The 15,714-nt window shown below is 37.1% G+C and overlaps 1 protein-coding gene across 20 annotated transcripts in view; it reads left to right on the forward strand.

Moving 5' to 3' along the window:
* The window catches only part of ADGRL3 (adhesion G protein-coupled receptor L3), a 540,567-nt gene that overhangs the window by 419,134 nt on the left and 105,719 nt on the right, over positions 1-15,714 (forward strand). For all 20 annotated transcript variants that reach the window (XM_087716492.1, XM_087716493.1, XM_087716494.1 and 17 more), the window contains 2 exons: positions 12,410-12,476; positions 15,297-15,388. In XM_087716492.1, the coding sequence (XP_087572618.1) occupies positions 12,410-12,476; positions 15,297-15,388 (159 nt within the window). The remainder of the gene's footprint in view (positions 1-12,409; positions 12,477-15,296; positions 15,389-15,714) is intronic.

The raw sequence follows: 15,714 nt of genomic DNA on the forward strand, positions 1-15,714 counted from the left end.
TCCCATTTTTGAATATCCAATATTTTGACACTATGATTCTTCTCCACTGTTCTTCAAAAATAAAACAGGAAGGAGATCCAAGATTACATTTGCAAACTGCTTGAAGACTATGGACTGGAAGGGGGACCTTCAATATATCAGGCAATCCTTAATATAAATGCCATATATAATAAATATTGAAACAGAATTTCTGAGCAGAAAAACACCAGCAGCATATAATGGAAAGCTGTATACTATCAATCAGTAGCAAAGTTCCTTTTTCAATAATATAATTCTTTGCATTTGAAATCAAAGTTTTGTTTTTTCTATAATGATTTTATTAAAGGTTTTAATTACAACAATAAAATTGAATTCAGATTAAAAGAAGAAAAGAAAGAAGGATACAAGAAAAAGGTGCAAGGAAGCAAAGGAGAAAGAGAAATAAAAAAAATTATTAAGAAAGCAACTTCTTATACTCAAACCAAGTATAAAAATTTCACTAACGTTTCATCTCTTAATTAACAAATCTAATACTACTCATTCAATAATTCATCTCTTAAATATAGACATATACAATAGGTAACATTTCCAATCCAGATATCAGCAAAATGTCCAAACAGAGCACTAAAACCATAATTAATTAATTAACACATGTAAAACTAAACATTCCACATCTCATTTCTTAGCTAAAAGCAAATCCTCATTTAAAAATGGTAAGTGGTCCCAATATCCTAGTGTGAACAAAAAAATTAAAAATCCCCAAATAACAATATATCACATTCAAATAAACATATCTCAATTATAAGCAAATCCACATTTGCAAGCAAAAAGGAATCCCAGTATCTTCATATAAAAAAAAAACTGGAATTTAATGTAACAAAAATTGATAATATTTTTGTTAATTAGAACAAGCATACAAAACTTCCAAACTAGGATACGTAAAGTAATTGTAGGGGGAAAGCTTAAACACCATGTTAACTGTAAGTAGGTCCAATACATAAACATTTTTCCAGTCCAGATGTCAGCAAATTTTAAAAAAAACCACCCAAAATTACAACATGTCCCCTTTTAATCCCCTTTTATCAGTCAAATAAACTGATTTTGTGTTCCTTCTTTTTACATAGAACAATTTTGTTCTTTAATCTATTCTGATGATTGTTGATACTTGCTTCAAATTTCTTCACAACTTTAAACAGACTCTTTTATAACTACAAAAAATAATTCAAATTACTTTGGTATTGTCGTTTTTATTTCCTCAATTTTTAAAGCCTCATCCAGGATATTTTGTATCTAATGGAAAAATCTTGTTTTAAATATTTTTTATGTTGTTTTTGGATATATTCTTTTGCATATCATTTTTTGTAACATCCTCTTTTGGGATCAGACTGTTCCCAACAAGACACAACATAACTGACATTGATGTTAATATTACAGTTCTTAAATATATTTCTGAATGCCATATAAGTTGCTTGTCTTGTTATGTCTTCGACATCAAAAACACAAAAGAAAATTTTGGAATTTTATTTTCCACAAAAATACATGTATTCTTTAAAATTAATTCCAATGTATTAATATCTAAAGTCCAATATTCCAATGATTTCTAAGTCCTTCATCTGTTTAAAAATGTCTAAAGCCAAAATCTTTCCTTGCTTCTTGCTGTTTATTTTAAATGCTTAAAGGTTATAAAGATGCATTCCATTTTCTTATTTTAAGGATTGAAGGCACTCTCTTGATGTTTTCAGCCTTATTATTTGAAGGTGTCTAACTTCTTTAAAACAGTTAATAGATAATTTCCGAAAGAGGTTAACAAGAAAAGTGCAAAGTTAGTGCCCTTTGAAAGACATAGTTTACAATTAGAACAAGTATGACAAATTCCTTCATCTACCGGTTCTCCCATCCTCCTTGTGAGAAGCAACAATATGGAACACACCTGGGGTGATCTCATGTTCTCCCTATAACTAACTAATATTGAAGGGCTGGAGCTATCTTTAGTCTGCCATTCTTTCTGCGAAGTCCTGAAATCAAAGTTGGTGTGCCATATTTGCCAACAGAGCAGGACAAGAAAGGGGAGAGGTTTCTGTACCAAGATCTGCTACTACATGCTGTCAGGTTTCCTAAAAATACCCTAATTGATTCTTGAGTATCGAGCCAAGTTTCAATTCTAAATTAGTCATTTATTAGGAGGACCATTAGGCAAGGCCTTTTTGCAGTCAGATCTGAGCTTTGTTTTAATTATAGCTTAACTTTACCCGGGGTCCTTCCCTTCCCTCAGTCTGTATCATAAATCACATTCCCCAATGAGGTGCACCCCTCCCAAGCCTGCTGCAGTAATCTGAGATTCGACTCTAGCCAAAAGTATGTGTGGAATGCACTCCTCACCATGACAACTTTAGGAATTGACACATGCATTTTCCTCCATCCTTGTAATTATAAGAGTGCTGAATAGTTTTTGTTAAAGTCTCTTCACTATGAGAGAACACAGGCAATCTTGATTTTAAATATTATTTCAGATATACAAGAACTTCTGCTTATACCTTCCTTCACTGGCACAATACTCAGTTGTCCAACAGTTAAACAATGAACCAACACCACAAGGGACATTAGAAGTCACCAAAAATCTCTCTGGGATCTCCCATATGAACCTATTGAGCCTCGGTTACATTTAAGCAATTAATTCCTTAGCAAGCCTTGTCTAATAATGATTAATCACAGTTTTAAAATGTTTTTGGCTAACCATAGAATTACTAGATTCATTTAGTTATTCTTAGCATATCTTATTACTCAAATTAAATTTTTTCCCCTAATATTGAGAATCTGAAGCACTATCATCTGATGGCATGTTTATTAAGTATGGTATAAATGAGTCAATTATATTCAGGAGTTTATCTGTCTTAGATATTTACATTTGCTTGTCTTCCATTATTTATTTGCACTGACTTGCAGTGACCTCTCTATCTAATATCTAATATCATCCCTAATGAAATATTTTTAAACCTAAGAACTAATTTAAGGGGAAATGGCACATTCATATATATCATCAATTGTTTAAGTCAGAAAGATTAAATTTATATTAGCAGGATATTGAAAATGGTTCCTTAATGAGTATTGAGATATCAATGACTTTAAAGGAAAATATGCTCAGTCCAATGGAACTATTTAATCATGAAACTACTTAAAGCTTATCAACTTCTTGATGCTTGAAGGACTAGTAACCCATTAGTTAGAGGTTATATATCAATTAATCCTCTAAATTATTCAAGAAAAAATGGTATCTAAATCTGATTAAGTTCATGTAGTTAGCAAAGATACAGTTGTAACAGAGATGATTTCCCATTCCATCCCATTTGATCTGCATACTATTTTAGCTCTACCATATTTTAGTTTTAAACAGAGATCATATCCTTTTTCTATTGCATAATATTTTGATTAAATACCATATACAGATGATATACAAAATGGTTTTCAAGTAAATGATCAGAATTTAAACCCTATGTTTTATTAAATACCATGAAAACTGTTTATAATAGATATTTAGTATGAATTGTATGTCATATTGAAAAAGAATTATAGTACAAAAAATACAGCAGAAGTGGGAATTAAATAAAAAAATGGGATTTCCTAAATTTCTTCTGTTTCGAATACAAGCTGTAAAGACTTATTAATACTGGACACTAAAGATATTAATGTAGCTTTCATTTGTGTGAAATATAGAAACTATGAGTTTGAAAATCATTCAGTGGTATTAGTTCCAAAGCTATTGATTATTGGAACTCTGTACTGTTGGATATATGGAAAGAAGACGGAAATGCAGATGGAAAGTGATGGTCTACAGTATATGTGAAAGAGAAGCAAAATTTATACCTCTGAAGATTGTCTTAGCATGGAAGCTTGATCCAGCAATGTATGATAATAAAGAATAGTGATAAAGATCGTTACAAATCTGCAGTTTTTATGGTACCCAGATATATTTAAAGTGAAATACTATGTTTATATAAAAACATACTGAATGGATTGAAGGCAAATTATGGGGAAATCGCACCAATTCATGCAAGAAGAGCAAAGATAAGGGAGCTAAGGCCTGCTCTTTCAAACTTATCTGGATTGTCTCTGCTGCTCTACCCAAAACCATTTTTGACAATTGTTATGATGGACTGAATTTATTCAACCCATTTTTCTATTCTCTTGAAGCATTAACTAACTGCCATTTTTTAAAAAAGAGTAGATTCACTTTGCTTATTCAGATACTTCTGGTAAAAATCTATAAACTCAGAATCACTGCAACTAGTGACCAATTTCAACAGGAAGAAGTCACATAAAAAAACAGTATGAACAAAACTTAAAGTGAGGCATAGTAAAAGTGCATAATGAAAATTATCAGCTGTAGAAATTCAATATGAAGATGCTTGTCTCTTTTTCCAAGGACCAGGTCAACATCGGAAAGAAAGGTGTAGTGCATGGAGAGGTATGTGCATGTATTGCACAACTCATGAGATAAAGCCACCAAGCTAGTAAATGCACCAACAAATGTATTTTTTGCAGGAACTAGTAGAACAGAGAAATAAGGGGGAAATTAATTCCAATTCCCTTAAGGTTAGGTAAGTTATCAAGCAGACAAACAAGTTTCTAAAGAAAGACTGCTTGATCTGGAGGACTAAGATAGGTATCCAGAAGGCCCAAATAAAGCACAAAGACAAGCCCTAAATCAGAGAAGGAATGAGTGAAATGTTGCAGAATTATTTAGTGCACTGACGTGACAGCAAAAAGCTGAAGACCAGATATCAATCACTACATCAATGTAGAAGGAGGGGTATGGATTTCTGTCTTTGGATGTCATGCCATTAAAAAACAGACGCAGAATCTTTATTTGGTATGTGCCTTATCTAGATGAAATGTCTAATCAATAAGAGCTATCATGACATTTCCACAGAAACAAGTAGACCATTTAGCACAGAAACATTTCTAATTAATGAATCTGCAAGTGAATAAACATATAAGATATCCACCTTGGGCAGAAATGCCTTTGGATTGCATCATACAAAGGGCAAATTGATTCATACTTCATCAGGCATGAGCAGCCAAAGAGAGACAAGATGCAAATTCCACAGAGACTTCTATCAGAGCACATAAGTCACTAACACCATCTGGGAACAAGTATTTTAGCATCTTGATGATTGTGCCATTAAATATATATCTTACAAAGTACAGAGATGCAATACATAAATGTAGGTGCTGGGCATACCAAATTGTTCCTGTATACTGACCCCAAGGAATTTTCTCAAATTGGAGGGCAGTTGTGCAAATTTTATAAACTCAGCTGTGGTCCTCAAAAGCTTTGGGGGAGGGCAGAGTGTGTTGGGATTAATATGCTTCCTCCTACCTTTGATTTGGGAGGAAAGTGTTTCAGTTGTAAAAAGTGCTGCCTCCATAAAAAAGGACTCAGCATTTTGTAGGATCTATGTACTTTAAGTATATGTATGGTCTTAACATAAGGTGACCAGACGTCCTGCTTTTGGTGGGACAGTCACGCTTTTGAACAATTTGTCCCATGTCCCGCGGCATTTTTAAAAAGTCCCAATTTTTACATGGGCTTTGCAATACTTGCAATGAGGGTTTTTATCCAGGGGCGCATCCGGCTTTTCCAGATGCCCTGGAGGCTCCCAGCTGTTTCACTCGCAGTGGCCGGGCTGCAGCTACTCCATCCCCGGAGGGGGACGCAGATGGGGGGGCAGGCTGAGTGCTCTCGGCCCCGGTGCGACGCCCCTCCCAGCTCAGCCCCGTGCTTTGCATGTACGCACCTGGAGCAGAGGTCCCTGCGGAAGGTAGGCCGTTGCAGCCCGCCACGGCAATTGCAACAAGGCTTCCCTGGGCAGCATGGCTGCTCTGCTCCCCGCTGCCCTGCTTGAAACGGCTTCGATCGGGGCGGCTCTGCCTCGCCTTCCGACAAAGAAGCAGCCGGCACCCGGGAGCTTCGCTTCGGAAGGAAGCGAGGCTGGCAGAGCAGGTGGGCCGTGCCCGGGGAAGGAGCCAAGCCCGGGGTTGCAGCCTGCGGGGCTTTTACAAGATGATGACAATAAAAGGTGCCTTTCTCTTCCCTTTCCCCTTCCTCCCTTTCGCCTCCCTCCCCTCTTTCCTTCCCTCCTGTCTTTCCTTCCTTTCTTCCTTCCTTTTTCTCCCTCCCTTCCTCCTTCCTTCCTTCCTTCCTTCTCCTCCCCTCCCTCCAGCCCAGAGGATAAGCAGCTGCTTCTGGAACTTCTTGAGAAGTTTCCTTGCCTGCTTTTCTCCTTCTCAAATGCCTTCCGATGACTGGCCAAGCTCTCTTCCCCGCTCTTTCTTCTGCCTGGGAATGGAATGGGGGAGGGGGGTTATTGATTAAAACTTTTGCCAACTGGTGCTGCGGCTGAGGTGAAGCCGCCAAGCTCCTGCTGGCACCACCACCTGTGGCAGCAGCGCCTCCCCCTCTGCTCGGAGCACCTGAGCTGGGCACCGCATTATCCCTGCCCCTTCCTCCTCCGCCGGGCTTTTGAGGAGCCATGAGGCTGTGGGAGCCAGTAGGAAGGCGGCGGAGGGGGCGGGATCAGAAAACAAAAGGCCCCATGGCTTCTCAAAAGCACGGCGGAGGAGGAGGTGGCAGCGGCAGGGGTAATGCGGTGCCCAGCTCAAGTGCTCCGAGCAGAGGGGGAGGGAGGCGGCAGCGCCGCTGCCACGGGCGGGGGCGCCAGCAGAAGCTCTGCCAGCTTCACCTCAGCCGCAGCACCGGGCAGCAAAATTTTTAATCAAGAACACACACACACACACGTCAATGGTGTCCTGCTTAACCAATTTTAAAATCTGGTCACTTTATCTTAACAGTACCCAAACCAAATCATATCAAAAGCAACACTTTGAATTGTATCCAGGAGGCTATATTTTTATCTTTTTGAATCAGAGATGCTGACACATGTAGAAGAATACAGAGATTACCTTGGAGAAAATATATAGCAATCGTTAGTAAAACATGAGTTTAGCCTGATAAAACCTGAAGGTATAAGAAAGAAATTCAACATTGCCTCACTTTGACTCTCTTTGATATAAAAGGGAGGGGGAAATGCATCAGGATTTCAAGATTTTATTTATAATTTATTTGTTTGAATGTATTAGCTGTTAAACTTCAATGGACTCTTAAGATAATGTTATTTTAGCTTATGTCAATTATTTATAGTTAGAGTTCTAGTATTTTTTATGATGTTAATTTCCTGACCTTGTCTACCTTGAAGGACTGACAGCATTCAGGTTCTGTGCAAATAACAACTCTCTGATTCACTAATAAACAGGCTGCTGAATTTTTGTCAACTGCATTTTAAAAGCAATCTCATGTAGAGAGTACTGCAGTAATTTAGTCACAAGAAGAGTATGAGTCACTGTTGGCAGAGCTATCTCCTACAAAAAGACAGAATCTCCCTTCCCTAACCATGGTTTCCATCTCTTATCTGACTTGTTATGAATCTGGAAAGACCTCCTCAGACTATGTACCTTCTTTTTTCAAAGAAAGTGCTACTCCAATCAGATAGTCAGATTTTTTTTTGGTCAAAGAGTCACCAGTGTTTCCGGGATTCCATTTCAACCTATTTCTCCACACCTGGGCCCTCACAGGATCCAGGCACAAGGTCAATACTTCCATTACATTACAGGCTTGAGGCTCAGATGTCAGTCTGGACATTACAATGTACTCATGATATTCCATCACAAAGTGACAGAAGATTTCTCCCAGTAGGTTCATGTAAGTTATTATCTGCCCACACTTAACTAAAAATCACCCACTTAGGAAGGAGCAGAACCACTGCAAAACAGTGTCCTTCATTCCCAATCATTACAGGAATCTCAGAAGATAGGAGCAATGGAAGATAATTAGTGCCAACAAGAAGTAAGAAAGGACCAGAAATGACTTGTTGTCCTCATCCAAGTCCCAAATAGATTGCCCATCAGCATGAACAGATTGGTTCCTGCTGACTGGCTGGGCTCTTCAAGACAGATTGTATCTTTTCCTGATTCAAGGTATATGCAGTAACTCCTCTTCAAACAAGGAGTGATCATTTCCCTTACCATCCAGCCACTCTCCAAGTGATGACTGAATCAGATTGCAAGCCACTCTTCTTCTGGAATGGTCCAAGTGTAAGGGTTCCTTAGTTACTACACCACAGAACAGATACTGATGGTGTGATGACCATACATTGTTTGCATTGTATTGCAAGCAATGTGATCATGCCTGAAATTGGAATATCTTGTGGAACAATCACATAACCTTAGAAAGAGGTTAAAAAAAAATAGACGGTTTCATATCAAGATGGAGTAAACTGAAGCTTAATTCTCTTAAGAGACTTATAATAGTTTTAAAGAGAAAAGAGGATTCTCTGGTTTATAAAATTAATCTAGCTAGCCATGTGTCTGATGCATTTTCCTGAAAAGCACTGCTCATCAGATCACCTACAAGGACAATTATTCTTTGGCTAGCTCATATCTTTTCAAATGGGAAAAAGCATGATATGATTGAAGTTGCTCCTTAAAGGATAGAGTGCCATGGCTTCCAACTTGTATGCATTATGAATATCCATGAAGAAAATATGGTGAAACATCTTTCATAGAGCCGAGGTGGTGCAGTGGTTAGGGTGCAGTACTGCAGGCCACTTCAGCTGACTGCTATCTGCAGTTCAGCAGTTCAAATCTCTGAGTCAGGGTTGACTCAGCCTTCCATCCTTCCGAGGTGGGTAAAATGAGGACCCAGACTGTGGGGGCGATATGCTGACTCTGTAAACCGCTTAGAGAGGGTTGAAAGCCCTATGAAGCGGTATATAAGTCTAACTGCTCTTGCTATTGCTATTGCTATTCATCTTTTGATCCTGAGGGAACAAAAGCATTTTTGCAGGGTAAATCAAAGAATAATGCCTTCCTACTTTATCCTGCAAGGACTCCTCTGTAAATGCAGGACAAGACAAAGAGTATCCAATTCCTACTTCTTCCTACACAAACTCATGATGTAATTGGAAATACTTGTATATTGTGGAATGATAAGTATAATCTTTATTGTCATTGTACTTAAATACAACAAAATTGGTTATGATGTTCTTCTCACTACAGCCCAATCCCAAGACATAATTTTGCCCACTGGAGTATGTGGGAAATGAAATCATGCCCCTATCCAAAGTTCCATATAACGTGTGTGTGTGTTTGTATGTTTGTTTCTGTGTGTGTATGTGTGTGCATGGATAAGCTTACATGTAGTGCACACCTAATTGGTGATTACTCAGCAGTATTACTCAGGTGGAGTTTCTTAAGCATATCTATCCTGTTGAGCTAGCCGAAAAATATAAAGTATAGGAATTTTCTCAGGCTGTTTTATTTTTTGAAATAAAATCTGACAAGATTTTACCTTATTTGATTTAGTCCACTGTATTCAAGAATTTTTGCTGATAGGCAACTTTGAGGATAGGCAACTTTGAGCAGGATGAATAAGCACAAATAAAGTTTGATGTAAATATGGTTATAAAATAACTATTTCTATGGAATGAGTTTCCGTAGAAATTGATTACTTGCATCATAGGATATTGTAGAGACTTGATGTTCATCAACATGTCTTTTAACATGATTTTTGAGAAAACTTGGTGAACTGGAAAAATACAGTCTGTTCTCATTGTTGGGACTACCTTGGTTAGCAACCATTTGTAAAGTACTATGGTAATAAATGGTAGTAAAGTAACCATTTTGCAGCCGGATAATTACATCCAAATTTTTGCACCTGCAACCATGCACATTGGAGTAAGAATAACTGGCATTGCTACCCTAGAGAACTTTATCTAAATGAGATGGCAGCAACCTACAAACCTTATATCGTGTCTGTCTGTCTGTGTGTGTGTGTGTGTGTGTGTGTGTGTGTGTGTGTGTCATAGTTAAATTTTACCAGAACAAATTGCAATTGCAAAATAAGGCCAGATTGTAATATAGAACTGGAGCAGGATAAATATTGTCCATACTTTGAAAAAGAGAGTAGAAAAGATGGTATCAAAAGAAAATCCAAAGAGCTGTAGATTGGCCAATCTGCCATTATTATCTGGGATGATTCTAGAGCAGATCATAAAATTGTTCAGATTGTGATACTATTCAGTAATAACCAGGAATCAGCATAGATTTGTTAAAGGTAACTTTCTACATTAGCCTTATCTTTTTTTTTATTAGGTAATTTCCTTAGCAGATTTTGGAAATACTGTAGACTTTGATGATTTCAGCAAAGCATTTACAAAGTACTTCCAGATAATCTCATTAACGAATTAGTTAAGTGAAAGCCAAATAATATAAATCAAGGGGATACATGACTGATTCAAAACTGTTACTAAAGGAGTGCTCATCAACAGAAAGATTGTTTTGAAAATGACAGAAAATAATTATTTTATTTTATTTTGCATTGGACAGACTCCAGATGAATTATTGCATACAGCTCTAGATATTACATTAAAAGGGATTCAAACTAACCGGAACAGATGCAGAAAAGGGCAATAGGGATACTTTTGAGGCTAAAAATAAGTCCTATGAAAACAGATTGAAGGACACCTGGAATGTTTAGCCTTGAAGTGAGAAGACTGAGAAGATGATATGATTCTTCAAATGTTGTTTAAATTAATCACTGGAGAAAGCAATGATGTTTGGTTTGGTTTGGTTTGGTTTGGTTTGGTTTGGTTTGGTTTGGTTTGGTTTGGTTTGGTTTGGTTTATTGGATTTATATGCCGCCCTTCTCCCAAGAACTCAGGGCGGCGTACAACATTAAAAAACCATATATTACAAAAGTTTAAAAAAATTAAATAGAATATCCCAAACAAACCCAATTAGGATTAACAATAACATTTTTTTAAAAAATTCAATTAAAATTAACAATGATCAATAATTTATTTTGTTTTGTTCAGGCCAGGCCAGCTTGCCAACTTTTTAGGGCACATCGGAAGGACCGGAGGTCGGGGATTATACGAAGCAGCTCATTCCAGAGGGAAGGCGCTCCCACAGAGAAGGCTCTCCCCCTGGGAGTTGCTAGTCGACACTGTCTGGCCGACGGCACCCTGAGGAGGCCAACTCTGTGGGATCGCACTGGACAGTGGGAGGCTACCGGTGGCAGTAGGTGGTCTCGCAGGTATCCTGGGCCTAAGCCATGGAGCGCTTTAAAGGTCATAATTAGTACCTTGAATCGCACCCGGAAGACAACCGGCAACCAGTGCAGGCCGCCTAAAAGGGGTTTAACATGGGAGCACCTAGGTGCCCCCATGATAACCTGCGCAACTTCATTCTGGACCAGTTGAAGTCTCCGGGTGCTCTTCAAGGGCAGCCCCATGTAGAGAGTGTTACAGTAGCCCAGGCGAGAAAGGACAAGGTGGTTTGGAATAGTTAGCAGCAAAAGAAAACCAGGCTGTCAAAGAACAAGTGGCTGGACACCATCAAAGCTGACACCAGCCAAAGCATAGAAAAATTCAAAGAAGTAGTGCAAGATTGGAAGATGTGGAGATACCTAGAATCACCAAGAGTGATTCTATGACTGAATGGATAACATCATCTTCATGTCAAACCAAAAGAGAGGAGGACACATTCTTTATCATTTCAGGATGCAAGAATAATGGCTTAAATTATAGGAAGGCAGATTCTAAGTTAGAAAAACAAATCTTCCTAATAGTAATAGTAGTTTGCCAGCCAGAGTAGATCCCCTATCCAAATGGAGATGGTCAAGTGGAGGCTAGATACCAGGCAACCATCTTTGGGATGCATAATTTGGATTTCTGCATTGACCAGAGGTTGGGCATAATGGCTTAATGGTACCTTCCAGTTCTGCTATTCTATCTGTCTTGTAGCTAGTGATACCTATTTTGTCGCTACACAAACTAGAAATGGAAATTTAATTTCCAAGATCATTAAACTCTAGGGATATTAAACATAGACAAAATTAAGTGATGAATAATTTAGATTACGAATCTCCTGGCTTAATCATAAGGTTCATTTCTAGAAATATTCATGAGGAAGAGAGAAATCTGTATCTGGTTAAGTTTCAGACCTGATAATTTATTTTTCTCTTTACTTAATTTTTAAAGATTTTCTTAAGCAAAAAGTCACCTACTGTGAAGCTGATAGGCTGCAAAGAATGGCTGTAAGCTAGATTTTATGGCTGTTTTCATAATTATTTTTAATTGTGAACATCTTCAAGTAAAATCTGTGCTATTTCCTTGTTTCATCCAGAAGTTAATACCTGTCTTTCTCAATAACATTATCAAAGACAAAACATATGATCCAATTTCACTGAAGAAGCAGTGTAGCATTTCATGCCTCTGAATGGAATATTATACAACTCTCATTTCTCTCTATTCACTTACTTCTGATATTTATTTCATGTGCTATCCCTGAATGCCACTTTTCTTTATCATTACAGATGTTGGCTTCGACTTGACACCTATTTCATTTGGAGTTTTATAGGACCTGCAACGTTGATCATTATGGTAAGAATTAGCTATGCTGTTTTCTGGAAATGTATCTTTAGGATCTTGCATGCCTTGCATCAAATATAACTTAATTGGCAAAGGATGATGTCAGAAACCTGTCAGTGGTATTTTCCACCATAGATGAACATTATAAAAATGCTTTGCTTTAAATGCCTGAAGATATTGTCACTGAATAAACAGACTTGGCCATATAACCATAGCTCAAAGAGAGCAGAGGAGTGAGCCTTTTCAGGAGTACATCTAGTGTACCAGTTAGGCCCTTTGCTGGATCGGGAGGTCCTTCAGATAGTCATTCCTGGTCACTTCACAATTGGATTAGTATAAGCATGGGGTTACCTTGGAGGCCGCTCAAAGCTACAGTGGTACAGATTGTGGAGTTACAGACAGAGAGTGATAGTGATACTGTGCTATAGTCACATGGTCTCACTGCTTTGGGAGCTAGACTGGTTACCAGTTGGCTTCTGGGTGCAATACAAGATGCTGATTATGACTTTTAAAGCTCTTCAGGGCTTTGGACCTATGTCTCTGAGGGACCACTTATCTCCAATTGTGACCTTCTGTTCCATCTGATACAATCAAGGAGGATGAATATGCTTAGACCTAATTGATTAAGCAATTTCACCTTATGAGATCCAGGATGTCTCTTCTCAGTTGCACCATATGCCCACTATATCAACAACAAAAACACCCCCAGAGGTTCATATTGCTCCTACCTTTAGGAGCTCAAAATCTAATTGTCTTTCCAGGCCTTCACTCAAATTGCCCCTTTAGTTAAGCTTGGTTTTTATAGCTGGTTGTATTTTTCTTCCAGTCAGCTGCAAGTTCTTGTTATACATATTGTTTTTCTTTTTTCTTTGTAAGATTTAAGGAATTGCATAATGAATGAGTAAATATACATATTTCCTTAAAAGACCATTTTCCTGTAAAACTTTTTAGGAATATTCATTCTTATATTTTTCAATTAAAATTAAAATGAGAGGGAACTTTTTGAGAGCTCACACTAATTTGTGTGAAAATAAATCTCTGGTAGGTTTCTTCAGGATTAATTGCTGAACCTGTATTCTTTTACAGGTGTTTTCCTTGTAAGAAGTTGATTCAGTGCAAATCTATCAACATTTTTCCACAAATGTTTTTTTACCCCATGCCATTCACTTTTTTCTGTTTCCTAGACAAGATAATGCAAAGACAGATAAATTGACTGATTGGCTTTTTGGGCTAGTTTATTTACTATGTGTTATTTGAGAACAATCAAATTCTACAATGCATCATTCCAGCCAGCATGCCATAATATTTGTGAGTTTTGAAGGTAGAACAAAAATCTGAAACAGAAGATAATTTAAGATTTTAAATGGCAAGTCACAATCCAGATATAATTTATATAGCCATATAGAGGGAAATCAGCAAGATCTATATTTTTACAGCTTTAACTTTTTCACTAGTTATTTGTGGAGTTTTTTAGTAATTTAGAAAACCAAGAAGCTCAACAGTGTATTGTCCCATAAAGACTCATATCTCATGAATGTCTTTCTTTTTAAGTGAAGGAAGACATTGAGAAAATTCATTCAGTTGCCTCCTCCAATTCACTAGGGTTCTTGGTGTCTGTTGGAACCATTATCCTTCAGAGAAGATTTGCAGCTCACAAAATCACTGCAGTGAACTTTGAAAAAATATAGAAAGTCCCTCTGAGTGCAATCACATTGAAATCATTTTTACATAATTCAGTGTAATATTATGATATAATAATGGTGCCCTCAAAATTGGAAATGATATAAGAATTAATGCTTCCCTTTAAAAGGATCAAAGTATTTTGGGGAATTTCTGTTTCGTAAAAACTCTTTTTTTTAAAAAAAAAAAGTTATTTTGAAAAATTCTACTGAACAGAAATGCTAAATCTGATTTGTTCTGAGTTAAAGATGACATTTTTAAATCCAGGATCTTAATGATGTACGGCAAACCAGTGGTTGAATATGCTGAAATTTCATAATGTTTCAGGATATATACGTATAGAAACAAAGCTCTTGTAATGTAAGGAGGATATCTCTATCTTGTCTATTGAAATCTACTTTGTCTATTTTTATGGTACTACTTTTTATTTGCAGTGTCCTACATACAGAATTACTTCATTCTGTTTTTGTTCAATCTTACAGAGTCTTTTATATCAATCCTAGTAATGCTTGAAGAATAAGGATAAACACCCGATGTATCATGTTTCTCTTTTACTATTAGAAAAACCATTAAAACAAGTTTATTGTGGTTGGCATAGTTTTGTGAGTTTTATTTACTGCTTTTCTATGAAAAGCTTTCTGTTGTCCATGCAAACTAAAGTCCAGTTGACTTTATCAGCTGTGGATAATGCAAAGCCATAGTCAAGTCTATTTCTTATTGAGTACATATCAGCTTATTCCTCTTCAGACTTGGAGGAGGAAGGTCACAGGACAAGAATTCATCCATATAAAATGAATAATTATTTAAATGTACTGCCAGAAAAATGTTCTTAATCTTCAGGGGGGGCATATACTCTTTAGAACAGGGGTTCCCAAACTTGGAAACTTTAAGATTTGTGGAGTTCAACTCCCAGAATTCTGGGAACTGAAGTCCACAAGTCTTAAAGTTGCCAAGTTTGAAGACCTGTGCTTTAGAACATAGATTCACTTTACGGTGTGGTATGGACAAGTAATTCAGTCTTGAGCATTTCTCTCTGCTTTTGGAACTATTATAGTCCATAAATGGTTGTACCATATCAAAGAAAACTAGATTCATCCTTTTTCTTCTTCTTATAACTTGCCATTTTATTTTATTTATTTTATTTTATTTCAGCTTAATGTAATCTTCCTTGGAATTGCCCTTTATAAAATGTTTCATCATACTGCCATTCTGAAACCTGAATCAGGGTGTCTCGACAATATCAAGTAAGTAAATCCTTCCCCCTTTCTTTATTGTTTCCAGCTGAACTTCACAATGGAGTACCAAACTAAGACACTTGTGTCCTCACACTGTACTTATGTCCTGAGTGAAATTAAGGGTGTCAGGGAGAACTAAATGCAGAGACAACTAAATAACTAAACTAACTGCAGCCAATTTACTGTGGATTTAAACGATCCCATTAGTGTCCATATTTTATATTCAGTTTTTCACAGTAATGTCTTGCTTTGGGATGAAGGGCAGGTAAGTGATATTCAGGCATAGCAAGCATATTGGATTTTCTTTTTCATGAAGCCATGGTGAGGGTTACAGT

The sequence above is a fragment of the Thamnophis sirtalis genome, unplaced genomic scaffold (assembly GCF_051295495.1).
Source record: "Thamnophis sirtalis isolate CommonGarterSnake01/CBP01778 unplaced genomic scaffold, rThaSir2_p1.2 scaffold_5, whole genome shotgun sequence".
In the NCBI taxonomy this organism is placed as follows: domain Eukaryota; kingdom Metazoa; phylum Chordata; class Lepidosauria; order Squamata; family Natricidae; genus Thamnophis; species Thamnophis sirtalis.